The 14,385-nt window shown below is 43.5% G+C and overlaps 1 protein-coding gene and 1 pseudogene across 2 annotated transcripts; both read left to right on the top strand.

Annotated features, from left to right (window-relative positions):
* Window positions 1–4,245: 4,245 nt before the first annotated feature.
* LOC306949124 (UDP-glucuronosyltransferase 1A1-like) lies at window positions 4,246–8,892 on the top strand (the record flags this gene model as incomplete). Its single annotated transcript, XM_079538898.1, has 2 exons — window positions 4,246–4,738; window positions 7,922–8,892. 2 exons carry the CDS (start codon window positions 4,246–4,248, stop codon window positions 8,890–8,892), a joined length of 1,464 nt encoding a protein of 487 aa, XP_079395024.1.
* Window positions 8,893–11,289: 2,397 nt separating this feature from the next.
* Window positions 11,290–14,358, top strand: LOC306949123 (UDP-glucuronosyltransferase 1-2 pseudogene; annotated as a pseudogene). Its single transcript has 2 exons — window positions 11,290–11,425; window positions 13,365–14,358. The product of its transcript is annotated as a UDP-glucuronosyltransferase 1-2 pseudogene (transcript).
* Window positions 14,359–14,385: the final 27 nt, after the last annotated feature.

Below are 14,385 nucleotides of genomic sequence, written 5' to 3'. Positions count from 1 at the left end.
TAAACTGTGCTCAGAAGAACAAGCTGTCTCAGGTATAGAACTTTATTTTATTTTTATTGAAAACCAAGAAAAGAAGTATGTAAGTATCTTACATTGAAGCTTCACTAAAAACACCTTCTTATTTAAAAATAGAAAGCTAATCAAAAATCCTGCAAGATTCATAAATATTATTTGCCAGTACCCAGCATTCTGATTAAATCATATCCTGGCAATCATAAAGTCTTATCACATAAGAAAACTTAAGTTACATGTAAACAGTATGCAAATGATGAACTGTTTTTTTGAATTGAAGCTCATCTGGGTTTTGGCAAGTGGCAGGCATTTCTCTCCTAAAGAACTTGGTAGCTTTTATTTTATCTAAGTTTCTAATGCTACATCCACCTCCAGAAGAGCAGGCACCACTATCATATTGCTACATAGCTCTGAAAGAGTAGCCTGAGGAACACACATAGACACTGGTCTTTATCTGCTCTACGGTGTTCAGGACTGTCCATCTGGACACATCAGGCACTTGCTGCCATGCCAGGAGCATTCAATCCACCTGCTTTGGTGGCTGTGGGAGCTATGGACTCTAGGTGTTGCCATCTGACTGTACTGACAGTCATGAAAAGCTTGCAGGATAAAGGGCACCCAATTACTGTTGTTGGAGGCAGCCTTGGCATCAGTGTTGAAGATTGGCATGGGCATTTCTGTGCACGTACATCTATATACCCATTCTCCTTTTTCATTCTTGAAGGTTATAGGACTAACATTTTTGCCATTTGTCAATTGTATTTCTGTCCATTCAGTCAGGTAGATTGAATTACCTCTTTCTCTTTATGTCAAGGTGTTAATATAAACTGAAAAAGAAATCAAATGCACATGAGGGTTAAATTTTGGAAAAAGTAGCAAATATATAAGCTGCAGCCAAATCTAAACCCAGAAGAAAGCCTTTCAAAAATACATCTTCTTGTTCTTTTTAAGTTATTTAATTAGATTCTAGGCATGGATGTCTTCTATAAATTCCCATACAGGTTTTTGGGTGAGAGCCAGACCTCTGAATCAAATTTAGGGGGGGGAAAAAAAAAAAAAAAGCAAGAAAAGAGTGTTCAAGAATTACATCTTCTAAGTGCACCTGAATCAGAATTGTGTAGAACAAAGCCCTAATATCTTCTCTTTTGTTTAGATAAGTATGTTTCGTATTTGTGTTGGAGGTGACTGAGACAACCTTTGTACCACAAGAGTCTTTAGGGCCACAGAACGAAGCAAACCACCTGGTTCTCTCTATCTGGTTACATATATCTGAATAAAGGGAAAAAGAATAGCCATTGCTTGTACAGTCTTTCAAAAGGACATAAATTATAAGTAGGAAAGATCACTGATCTGATATTAAAGACTCAAGCAGATGTCTGTGAAAGCCCCATGAAGGAAGCACGTGGCTGTCTGTATTCATATGACAGAGCCTAGCTTGATTTCGCCTAGTGTTCATCAGCCTTTGCTATGGTTATGAGTAACGGGCCTGTCTGTGTATCACCTTTTCCTGAGCTGTTTGAAAATTCACATTAATCTACTACCTTTGTCATAAACTATGGATATGTGGATAGTGCAGGTGGTAGAGCTAGATGTTCTTTTTGAAGGTGGGTTCTCATTGAGGTTAAAGCTTTCTCACAAGGCTTGGAAATAAGTAGACAGAAAATGCAAAGGAAAGAAGGCCCCACCAGTGTTGTAGAGCCTTGGATGCCTGAAGTAACAAACTGTGTGCTGAATGCAGGATTTTTCATTGTAGATAACACTTTCCTGGTCACCTACTTATACATAAAGTTTTACTGCAGCAGGTAAACACCAGTAATGACTCAGCAGTTTAGATCAGGAAGGATCTGACTCCACAGAGTTCATGGACTGTGTCAGCCTTGAACTGAGCTCACACAGACCTTGGACTCACAAGTTCATCAGCTAGAGACACATTGGCTTATGTTATCTGAAGGTCGGTGGTTCTCTTTTGCAATAGTTTTGCAGTTGATAGGGTAAGAGGTTAGATGGAAGTTTTATGTTTTAATGGGGAGACATTTTCAGATGGGTACCTATCTTCAAAAATGCAATTTCAATTCAATGGAAAAAAAACTTCATAGTTTTTCTCAATTTTACCAACTAGTTTGCTTTTTTTAAAAAACAAAAACAAAAATGAAAAAACACAGGTACTTCCACACTGATTTTTCATATTTATCTATTATACCCCACTGCACAATTTGCCTATGCTTTATTAGGAAAAAAATACTTATTAAAAAATACCAAGTTATTGGACTGTAACAACTCTGACATAATTCAGTGAGGTGAAGCTGTCCAACTCTATATGGCTAAGAGAAATTCTGGTGTGCTCTTTACAAACCGAGTAGCACCATATCATGTAATCCAAACAGTGTTTCTGGACAGCCATGCTGTGCATGCATTTCTGTCACATGTTCCCAGGTACCCTGGAATAAGTTGTCAGTAAATGTCCAAGTCCAGTTTCTTCTAACCCCAGGACTCCAGCAGCTGCACAAACCACACGGCAATCTGCATTGGAGCTCATCCCGCTTGCCAACATGTCAGACAGCCTGCTGTCTAAAGACGTTTGTGTTGGGTTCTGGGACACTGGTTTAAGGTCTGGAGTGATGCGATGTGCATCCAACATTGTTTTACCAAAGTTCTCCATTTGGGTGCCAAGATTCCAGCTGTGTTACAGCCCACCTTCTCTTCACTTACTGAATGAACAGCAAGAATGGGAAAACCCCGTGAAAGGTGCATGAATGTGAGGCAGATGTTTCGTGTGTGATGGGAGAGGGAGCCTTAAATGGAAGAGAAGGTATCACACACATTTGTGAGAGAATTTTCCACTCTGTGACAGATTTTCTGTGCACAAGCTTTCTGTTTTCCCTTGCACTGGTGTTGCTGTAAGATGGCTAGGATGGTCCCGTCCTATTTCATACATGTGTTGGAAATAGCCAACACCCTTCGGTCGTGCTGATATAAACTATGAACTGATTTTAGGTAGTATATAAGTTCAATTCAATCACATGAATGAGTAAAACCTAGGCATGGTTATTCATAACTTATTTGCCAATATGAAGGTTCCAATTTGCAGACCCAGATTTAAATGATCAGCTGAAGGTGACCCAGCATCGACTGAGCACCTGGGAAATGTTCTCTTACAAACAAGAGAAGTCAGAAACCTGCATTTACCTTGGCATCCCCAATAAATACTCACCATCTCTGAGTGAGAGATGCTATGGCATGTTCATTAGCTCACTTAACAGCCACCCACAAGCACCTCATCCTTAAACCATGTCTGGGAAAGGAGCAAAAGATTACGTAGGTGCCCAGATATCACCACCTGATCTGATCACTAGGCAGGGAATAGGTCTCCATCTCCTTCCTACATCAGAGCTACAGTAATTCTGCATTGAATAGATGTTGCTGTGTGAGAACAGAAAGAGATTGCAGAGATTTGTCTTTCTGGTGATTATTTCAAGTGTATGGATACTAGAGGAAAATAATCAGCTTTAGGAGGTGTAGTTGTAGCTAAAATCCAAACTTTTCCATGCAAAGTGCAAGAGACAGGCAAGAGTTAATCCCAGCTCCTTGGGTGACTTGCGTTCATGTACACAAAGTTATTAACTCCTGCCCCTGTGAAACAGTAACTGAGCCCAAGGATAAATCCCTGCTCTTAGTGTTACAATGAACATTTCCCAATGACTCAGCTTATCTCAGAACAGCAGTTGTTTGCACAGTTACATCAATCAGCCAACACTGAGCATAGCCAACTCACTCAGCAGCTAGCAGTCCTCTATCTCCCAGTGTAACCAGAGGCAAGAAAAGTGAATAGGAGAGATGGGGTTTTGGAGAGTTTGGGTAAGACAAGGGGGGGTCTGCACTGATGGGCTGCTGATGCTAAGAAGGTCATCAGTCTGTGGTACTGGTATGGAAAGGAGATGGGTGAGGCACTGAATTGTAGTCACAGTATGGGAGAGCCAAGTTTATGACAGCAGTCACACCTTTCTCGTGCTTGTACAAACCTGCTTTTGAAGTCCAAAACCATTTCAACATTTTATAATCATCAATCTCCTGGCATGAATCCAGTTGCGTGCAAACTGCTAAACACGTGAAACAGTAAATCAAAAGGGCAAAAGTATCATTGCCAAGTGCTATATTTGAGTAGGTGGATTGAAGCCTCAAAAGCTTTCAAACCACCCAGCTCGCTCTTGCAGGGATTTCTTTCCACCTTGCAGCATGCTGATGGCAATGCTTCTCCCCTTCTTGTGCTGCTTGAGTACTGCTGCTGCTGGGAAGTTGCTGGTGGTCCCGATGGACGGCAGTCACTGGCTCAGTATGAAGCAAGTGCTGACTGAATTGAGCAGGAAAGGGCACGAAATAGTTGTTGTAGCACCAGACAGCAATATCCTCATAGATTCTTCAGGGACTTTCACGATGAAGACGTATCCTGTACCATACAAGCAGGAAGAGATAGAAGAGCTTTTGCGTACTTTTGGCATGAGCAGTTTCAGTGAACAGCCTTTTCTTACCAAATTTTTGGATACTTGGGAACATTTTAGAAAGTCATCTGCTATATTTCAAGCTTCCTGCAGTTCCTTACTGTACGAAAAAGAGCTGATGAAATTTCTGGAAGAAAGCAAATTTGATGCAGTCTTTACAGATCCTGTGACACCCTGTGGACAAATAGTTGCTCTGCATTTGTCTATTCCTACTGTTTTCTTCTTGCGGGGTATTCCATGTTCTATAGACACTTATGCTGCCCAGAGCCCAAGCCCACTGTCCTATGTCCCACGATGGTTCTCATTCAGTACAGATCATATGACATTTCCTCAGAGAGTGAAGAACTTACTGATAGGCATTTCAGAGTATTTTACCTGCAGCATTATCTTTTCACCATTTGAAAGACTGGCCTCAGACTTTCTCCAAAAGCCTATGACGATGACACAGCTTCTAAGTCACGGATCTATTTGGCTGAAGAGAACTGACTTTGCCTTTGACTATCCCACGCCTGTGATGCCCAGTATGGTTTTCATTGGAGGCATAAACTGTGGAAGGAAGAAGCTGTTACCTCAGGTTAGTGAGTGACTGGGAAATGTTCTGGCAGTCATATGCTTGCATGGTCTGTGCCAGATCTAAAGGTATTTGATATAGACATTACTTACCTACAGGTGTTATTTAGAGTAACTGTTTCTGTATCACAATGCATGTGAGTAACAGTGGTGTCGTTGACCAGCAGAAGGCATGATTCCATCTTCTTTCCGACCTGCCCAGCACAGGGATTTTGTTCTCTAAGGAATGCTATGCTATATTTAATTCCAGCTGGTCAGGTACACAAACTTCACCTGGTCCAGGAATTAATGCATAAAAGTGCAGGTGGATTTAACAGTTCTTCCAAAAATTCTTTGCCCCATGAGACAATAGTGTATTTCTTCAAGAGCACTAGCTGTTTATCCAGTCAGAAAAGTAACTCACTGAGTTAAGTGCAATAGCATTATTTGCTTTTTTCTGTAACAGTAGTGTTGTGCTTGGTTTGAGTTGAAAGGCTAATACTTTATTATGGGGAAAGTTGCAGTCTAGCAACAGTTTCCATCACAAAAACTAGGCAGCTGCATGCTCAGCTGTCCTTTTATAAGACATCCAGTTCAGATAGAAAATGTTTTCCTGTAAATATTGTGGGGTCTTTAATGCTGATTACCTCTTGCACGTGTGTGATGCATGTTGACTTTCTGGTGTTCACGATGTACTACATTAGCTTCATGATGTACTACATTAGCTTGTAGTTACATGTGATGTGTCTCAGCTTCTTGCTTGCTTGTGATAAGTACAACAGTCTCATGCTGTGAAGGCAGCCATTAAGTAGAAAAGGATAGATGGGAGGAGATAGCACTCCTCAGCAGCTGGTGAATCTCCAATTAGTGGCATCCAGCAGTTTCAGCAGCAAATCACGTTGTTTCTTGAAAGAGATAAAAGTTTTGTCCTATGCAAATGCCCCTTACAAAGAAACAGGCATTTCTCTGTTCTTCCCTTGAACGTTTTTCACTTCTCTGTGTCATACATAGTGTATGTATTCCTCCTGCCTGTCAGCTCTTCTATTCTTCCTGTAAATGCATATGCCTTTGTGATTATGAATTAAGGATGCTTTATAGTAAAACAGATTTGCATTTTACAAGCTTGCACACCTTCCCCAGATCCAACCTTATCTGCCCTCAGGCTGTGCTTAATTCCTCCGTTTACTTCACCTGATGCTGCCCATTGTTAGTACTGTTTACTTCAGCTGAGCAGCTATTGCTCAGGTCTTGCTTACTCACAGAAATGTCTTTCAAATTGCAATAAACCCTCTCCATGGCCACTTCTATTGGGGTAGTGCTTTTTTTTCCCTGTTCTGTTCATCTGACCTGTTTAAAGGCTGCTTCAGGGGCAAGCCCAGACAGACCCTCCGGGAAAGCAACAGGACCAGTTTGTCTCCACTTTAAATTTCGACTCTCCTCTAAAACCAGAGCTCACTTTCACCCTTATCTTGCAAGGGTTAAAAAGTTCAGGGTCCAGCATATTTTTATTACTGATTCCTTAATGGCATTCCAGCCCTTTATTTGTTACCTTCTAGATGTAGCTAGGCATCACAGTTATATGTAAAAGAAAAATGTAATACTGAAGGTTAGCACATGTCTAACAAAAATGCTTGCTAACTGCTCAGGCATGGTATTTTAGTTTTAGTTTTTCCTCTGAAATAAGAACACCATGGCTTGCCATTCAAAAACAGTTCTTGTTTTGAAAGTGCTATTGATTACTTCTGCCCGGGCTTTAACTAACTGGGTACCAAGGGATCTGAGTGGCTTTATTTTCATGCAATTCTTGTCAATTGGCAGTTAACATTCTGGTTGCTCTTTCAGTTTACAGAATCACAGAATTTTAGGGGTTGGAAGAGACCTCCAGAGATCATTGAGTCCAACCCCCCTGCCAAAGCAGGTTCCCTACAGCAGGTCACACAGGTCGGCATCCAGGCAGGTCTTGAACATCTCCAGAGAAATAGACTCCACCACCTCCCTGGGCAGCCTGTTCCAGTGCTCCGTCACCTCACTGTAAAGAAGTTCTTGCGCATGTTTGTGCGGAACTTCCTATGCTGCAGTTTCCGGCTGTTTCCCCTTGTCCTGTCTCCACTCACCACTGAAAAGAGTCCGGCCTCGCCATTCTGCCCCCCACACCTTAGATATTTATAGACCTGGATCAGGTCCCCTCTCAGTCTTCTTTTCTCAAGGCTGAACAGACCCAGCTCACTCAGCCTTTCCTCATAGCAGAGATGCTCCAGGCCCCTCACCATCTTGGTGGCCCTCCGCTGGACTCTTTCCAAGAGATCCCTGTCTGTTTTGTACTGGGGAGCCCAGAACTGGACGCAGTGCTCCAGATGAGGCCTCACCAGGGCAGAGCAGAGGGGGAGGATCACCTCCCTCGACCTGCTGGACACGCTCTTTTTAATGCACCCCAGGATGCCATTGGCCCTCTTGGCCACAAGGGCACACTGCTGGCTCATGGCCAACCTGTCGTCCACCAGGACACCCAGGTCCCTCTCCGCAGAGAGAGTCTTATACTTCCACAGCATGGTTTCCTTATTTTCTAATACATGCACATCGATTTTTTTTCAGTGAATGATTTGTTACACAGCATTATTAGTGCAGTACTTGCTGAAAAAAATGTTATTCCCTGCAGTCCCACTATTCATTCAGTGCAAATGGATGGGCATTATCCAGTTTAGCTATGGATCAGATGACTGCTAGAGAGTTTGGCTGAACTTTAAAACCTCCAGCTTGTCCATATCAGTGATTATACATTCACCACAAAGCAAATAAGCCTAAAGGTCATCACAAAAAACACAGCTCAGTTAGCTTAAAAGCCCAGAGGTGCTTGTGTTCATTAGAACACCTCTTCCAGATTTCTGCAGGAATGGCCCTGCTGCTTCCTTCTCATCCACAAGTCTCAGTGTCACTGCTTCTGCTGCTGTCCGTGCTCAGCTTGGCTGCAGGTGGGAAGCTGCTGGTGATTCCTGTAGGTGGGAGCCATTGGCTCAGCATGCAGGAAGTATTAGTTGAACTCAGGCAGAAAGGACATGAAATAGTCATCGTTTCACCTGAATTCAATCTCCATGTAAAGCCATCAGACAATTTTACAATGAAGCTGTACCAAGTCCCCGTATCAGAGGAAGAGATAAACAGAGTTTTCCAAGCATTTTTAAAGGAGGCATTTGAAGGAGGATCATTCCTGGAAAGATTTCATGCAGTACGAGAAAGATTGAGAACACTCTTTGATTTAGGCTTCATAGCCTGTGAAGAGTTACTGAACAACAAGGAGCTCATCAGATATCTTGAGGAGAGTAACTTTGATGCTCTCTTAACGGATCCTGTAGTGCCCTGTGGAGTGATAGTGGCCGAGCATCTTTCCCTCCCTTCTGTGTACTTGCTAAGGGGAATACCATGTGGATTAGATTTTGAGGCCACTCAGTGTCCCAATCCCCCTTCGTATGTCCCCAGGCTATTTACAGACCATACAGATCACATGAACTTCCTCCAGCGTGTGAAGAATGTCATCTTTGACACCTCCAATCTCTTTCTTTGTGACTTTCTTTATAAACCATATGAAAAACTGGCTTCTGAGTTCCTTCAGCGAGATGTGACCATGGTAGATCTCTATCGTAAGGCTTCTGTATGGCTTCTGAGGTATGACTTTGTGCTAGAATATCCAAGACCATTGATGCCCAACATGATTGCGGTTGGAGGAGTGAACTGTGCTCACAAGCAGCTCTCTCAGGTGGGTCGTGCTCTGGTTTTAATTCTTATTCTGATAGACTTCCGTGCTCCTAAAACTGTGATTTTTTATAACGTAGATATTTAGTTCCCAATGGAAGTGACCTGTGCGAGCATTAGTGAAAACAAATGTATTTCTGTCATTTCTTCCTCACTTTCCGCTTTTTTTTCCTGTATGGACAGCTTCACCTTTTCATTTACAAAGTATGGTGAATTGAGAGGCAGTAAGTGGCTTCTGGCATGTTTTCTTTTCCTGTACAAGAAGGCATTCTCCCACTTGGCTGAGGAGAGGTAAGAGTGTATGGGAAGTATAGGGATGTGTCCCTTGTGTGTATTCCAATGGAGCTGTGCCCTGCATTGAAAGCTTCATCTGGCATTAGAGCAAAAAGCTATCTTAGGTTAATCCTCAGTGAAAGAGTGGTCAGGTGCTGGAATGGGCTGCTCAGTGGGGCAATGGAGTCACTGACACTGGAAATGTTCCAGAAACATTGACATGTTGTATATAGAGGGGCATAGTTTAGTGAGAACTGTTGGTGAGAGGCGGGCGGTTGGCTGGATGATCTTGAAGGTCTTTTCCAACATTGGCGATTATATTATTCGATGTTTCTGTCAAATTCAGTTTAACTGTGAAATGAACACTGGACTTGTTACACATGACTTTTTCGCTATGTGTTCTTGAAATACATTATCTATGGTGCTGAGTGACACGGGATTTGCTTGCTCTCATAAGGATCTCGTAATGAGCTATGGAAGGGTACTGGAAAGTCTGAGGGACTGCTGCTGCCTCACAGTCAGATAAAATCTTTCAACTTGATACCTGTTGGGAGTAGTGTCTGTTAGTTATAGAGAAATGCACATCAGGCTTCTGTCCAGAGGCACCCTTGCTGCCTTACGACTTCTTTCTTTGTTTGTGAAATTGCCTGCTGTATACAAAGGTATTTCCAAAGCCAGAGTGAACAGGAATGTCACAGATGAAGGACACTCAAGCTATGAAGAAGAGTCTGTGTTTACAGGCAACCTCAGACAATCTTCCCTTGGAGATGACCTTGTGATATCTCAGATGCCATCCATGTTGTGAGCCTGAAGGAGAAATGGTGGCATGGTGGATCCCGGTGAATTGCACGAGAGCTGCCACAGTGTTTTTCACCTAGAATTTCTTCCAGGGCTGCTCTCAGTAGAGGAAAAATTCTTTGCTCTTCTAGTGAAGGTCTGTAGTGGGACTTTGTACCCATTATCAAAAGGGACTACCAGGTTCCAACAAAAGTAGGACAAGGTGCTCTATTACCTGAGTTCTTTACTCAGAGGCTGGCCAGCTGTTCGGAGGCACTGGAAGTACCTCACTGTGTGGGTGATGTGTCCTGCAGTCAAACTGCTGCCGTTTTAAACAGCATCTTGAACAGCTCTTTCACATCAGGTGCTGGCCCATAGGCCTTCTAGAATGAATGTTCAGAAGGAGAGCCATGGTCAAAGGAAAGAAAGCAGCTGCTGCTAGGTGCAGTGGTGATGTGGGCATGACAGATCTCCTGTGGATGCAAAAGTCTCACCGTGAGGGAGGCTATTAGAAGCACAGAGCCACATGGACCTATTCCTGCCTCCTTCCAGGGTCACACACCACTATTCCTCTAAAAGGAACAGATGGGGTGTAGCTGGTGGGAGCAGTGGCACCACCCACCCATGGACTTGGTTGAACTCTAGTGCTTGTTATCCAGCCTTTTATCAAACCAGTGATTAAACATTTGCCACACAGCAATTATATTATGGAAGGATCAAAATCTACGGCATTGAGCAGACAGCTCAAAGAGCACAGGGCTGTTGCTGTTGCTTCAGAGCTGCCCAGAGTTTTCTTCCAGTGCAGCTCTGCCACATTTCTGCAGGAATGGCCCTGCTGCTTCCTTCTCATCCACAAGTCTCAGTGTCGCTGCTTCTGCTGCTGTCCGTGCTCAGCTTGGCTGCAGGTGGGAAGCTGCTGGTGATTCCTGTAGGTGGGAGCCATTGGCTCAGCATGAAGGAACTGTTAGTTGAACTCAGGCAGAAAGGACATGAAATAGTCATCGTTTCACCTGAATTCAATCTCCATGTAAAGCCATCAGACAATTTTACAATGAAGCTGTACCAAGTCCCCATACCAGAGGAAGAGACAAACAGAGTTTTACAAGCATTTTTAAAGGAGGCATTTGAAGAAGGATCATTCCTGGAAAGATTTCATGCAGTACGAGAAAGATTGAGAACACTCTTTGATTTAGGCTTCATAGCCTGTGAAGAGTTACTGAACAACAAGGAGCTCATCAGATATCTTGAGGAGAGTAACTTTGATGCTCTGTTTACAGACCCTGTAGTGCCCTGTGGAGTGATAGTGGCCGAGCATCTTTCCCTCCCTTCTGTGTACTTGCTAAGGGGAATACCATGTGGATTAGATTTTGAGGCCACTCAGTGTCCCAATCCCCCTTCTTATGTCCCCAGGCTATTTACAGACCATACAGATCACATGAACTTCCTCCAGCGTGTGAAGAATGTCATCTTTGACACCTCCAATCTCTTTCTTTGTGACTTTCTTTATAAACCATATGAAAAACTGGCTTCTGAGTTCCTTCAGCGAGATGTGACCATGGTAGATCTCTATCGTAAGGCTTCTGTATGGCTTCTGAGGTATGACTTTGTGCTAGAATATCCAAGACCATTGATGCCCAACATGATTGCGGTTGGAGGAGTGAACTGTGCTCACAAGCAGCTCTCTCAGGTGGGTCGTGCTCTGGTTTTAATTCTTATTCTGATAGACTTCCGTGCTCCTAAAACTGTGATTTTTTATAACGTAGATATTTAGTTCCCAATGGAAGTGACCTGTGCGAGCATTAGTGAAAACAAATGTATTTCTGTCATTTCTTCCTCACTTTCCGCTTTTTTTTCCTGTATGGACAGCTTCACCTTTTCATTTACAAAGTATGGTGAATTGAGAGGCAGTAAGTGGCTTCTGGCATGTTTTCTTTTCCTGTACAAGAAGGCATTCTCCCACTTGGCTGAGGAGAGGTAAGAGTGTATGGGAAGTATAGGGATGTGTCCCTTGTGTGTATTCCAATGGAGCTGTGCCCTGCATTGAAAGCTTCATCTGGCATTAGAGCAAAAAGCTATCTTAGGTTAATCCTCAGTGAAAGAGTGGTCAGGTGCTGGAATGGGCTGCTCAGTGGGGCAATGGAGTCACTGACACTGGAAATGTTCCAGAAACATTGACATGTTGTATATAGAGGGGCATAGTTTAGTGAGAACTGTTGGTGAGAGGCGGGCGGTTGGCTGGATGATCTTGAAGGTCTTTTCCAACATTGGCGATTATATTATTCGATGTTTCTGTCAAATTCAGTTTAACTGTGAAATGAACACTGGACTTGTTACACATGACTTTTTCGCTATGTGTTCTTGAAATACATTATCTATGGTGCTGAGTGACACGGGATTTGCTTGCTCTCATAAGGATCTCGTAATGAGCTATGGAAGGGTACTGGAAAGTCTGAGGGACTGCTGCTGCCTCACAGTCAGATAAAATCTTTCAACTTGATACCTGTTGGGAGTAGTGTCTGTTAGTTATAGAGAAATGCACATCAGGCTTCTGTCCAGAGGCACCCTTGCTGCCTTACGACTTCTTTCTTTGTTTGTGAAATTGCCTGCTGTATACAAAGGTATTTCCAAAGCCAGAGTGAACAGGAATGTCACAGATGAAGGACACTCAAGCTATGAAGAAGAGTCTGTGTTTACAGGCAACCTCAGACAATCTTCCCTTGGAGATGACCTTGTGATATCTCAGATGCCATCCATGTTGTGAGCCTGAAGGAGAAATGGTGGCATGGTGGATCCCGGTGAATTGCACGAGAGCTGCCACAGTGTTTTTCACCTAGAATTTCTTCCAGGGCTGCTCTCAGTAGAGGAAAAATTCTTTGCTCTTCTAGTGAAGGTCTGTAGTGGGACTTTGTACCCATTATCAAAAGGGACTACCAGGTTCCAACAAAAGTAGGACAAGGTGCTCTATTACCTGAGTTCTTTACTCAGAGGCTGGCCAGCTGTTCGGAGGCACTGGAAGTACCTCACTGTGTGGGTGATGTGTCCTGCAGTCAAACTGCTGCCGTTTTAAACAGCATCTTGAACAGCTCTTTCACATCAGGTGCTGGCCCATAGGCCTTCTAGAATGAATGTTCAGAAGGAGAGCCATGGTCAAAGGAAAGAAAGCAGCTGCTGCTAGGTGCAGTGGTGATGTGGGCATGACAGATCTCCTGTGGATGCAAAAGTCTCACCGTGAGGGAGGCTATTAGAAGCACAGAGCCACATGGACCTATTCCTGCCTCCTTCCAGGGTCACACACCACTATTCCTCTAAAAGGAACAGATGGGGTGTAGCTGGTGGGAGCAGTGGCACCACCCACCCATGGACTTGGTTGAACTCTAGTGCTTGTTATCCAGCCTTTTATCAAACCAGTGATTAAACATTTGCCACACAGCAATTATATTATGGAAGGATCAAAATCTACGGCATTGAGCAGACAGCTCAAAGAGCACAGGGCTGTTGCTGTTGCTTCAGAGCTGCCCAGAGTTTTCTTCCAGTGCAGCTCTGCCACATTTCTGCAGGAATGGCCCTGCTGCTTCCTTCTCATCCACAAGTCTCAGTGTCGCTGCTTCTGCTGCTGTCCGTGCTCAGCTTGGCTGCAGGTGGGAAGCTGCTGGTGATTCCTGTAGGTGGGAGCCATTGGCTCAGCATGAAGGAACTGTTAGTTGAACTCAGGCAGAAAGGACATGAAATAGTCATCGTTTCACCTGAATTCAATCTCCATGTAAAGCCATCAGACAATTTTACAATGAAGCTGTACCAAGTCCCCATACCAGAGGAAGAGACAAACAGAGTTTTACAAGCATTTTTAAAGGAGGCATTTGAAGAAGGATCATTCCTGGAAAGATTTCATGCAGTACGAGAAAGATTGAGAACACTCTTTGATTTAGGCTTCATAGCCTGTGAAGAGTTACTGAACAACAAGGAGCTCATCAGATATCTTGAGGAGAGTAACTTTGATGCTCTGTTTACAGACCCTGTAGTGCCCTGTGGAGTGATAGTGGCCGAGCATCTTTCTCTCCCTTCTGTGTACTTGCTAAGGGGAATACCATGTGGATTAGATTTTGAGGCCACTCAGTGTCCCAATCCCCCTTCTTATGTCCCCAGGCTATTTACAGACCATACAGATCACATGAACTTCCTCCAGCGTGTGAAGAATGTCATCTTTGACACCTCCAATCTCTTTCTTTGTGACTTTCTTTATAAACCATATGAAAAACTGGCTTCTGAGTTCCTTCAGCGAGATGTGACCATGGTAGATCTCTATCGTAAGGCTTCTGTATGGCTTCTGAGGTATGACTTTGTGCTAGAATATCCAAGACCATTGATGCCCAACATGATTGCGGTTGGAGGAGTGAACTGTGCTCACAAGCAGCTCTCTCAGGTGGGTCGTGCTCTGGTTTTAATTCTTATTCTGATAGACTTCCGTGCTCCTAAAACTGTGATTTTTTATAACGTAGATATTTAGTTCCCAATGGAAGTGACCTGTGCGAGC

Source organism: Tetrao urogallus (genome assembly GCF_951394365.1).
Source record: "Tetrao urogallus genome assembly, chromosome: 8".
Lineage (NCBI taxonomy): Eukaryota > Metazoa > Chordata > Aves > Galliformes > Phasianidae > Tetrao > Tetrao urogallus.
Note: the sequence above shows the minus strand (reverse complement) of the source record. Positions and strands in the feature narration are given on the sequence as shown.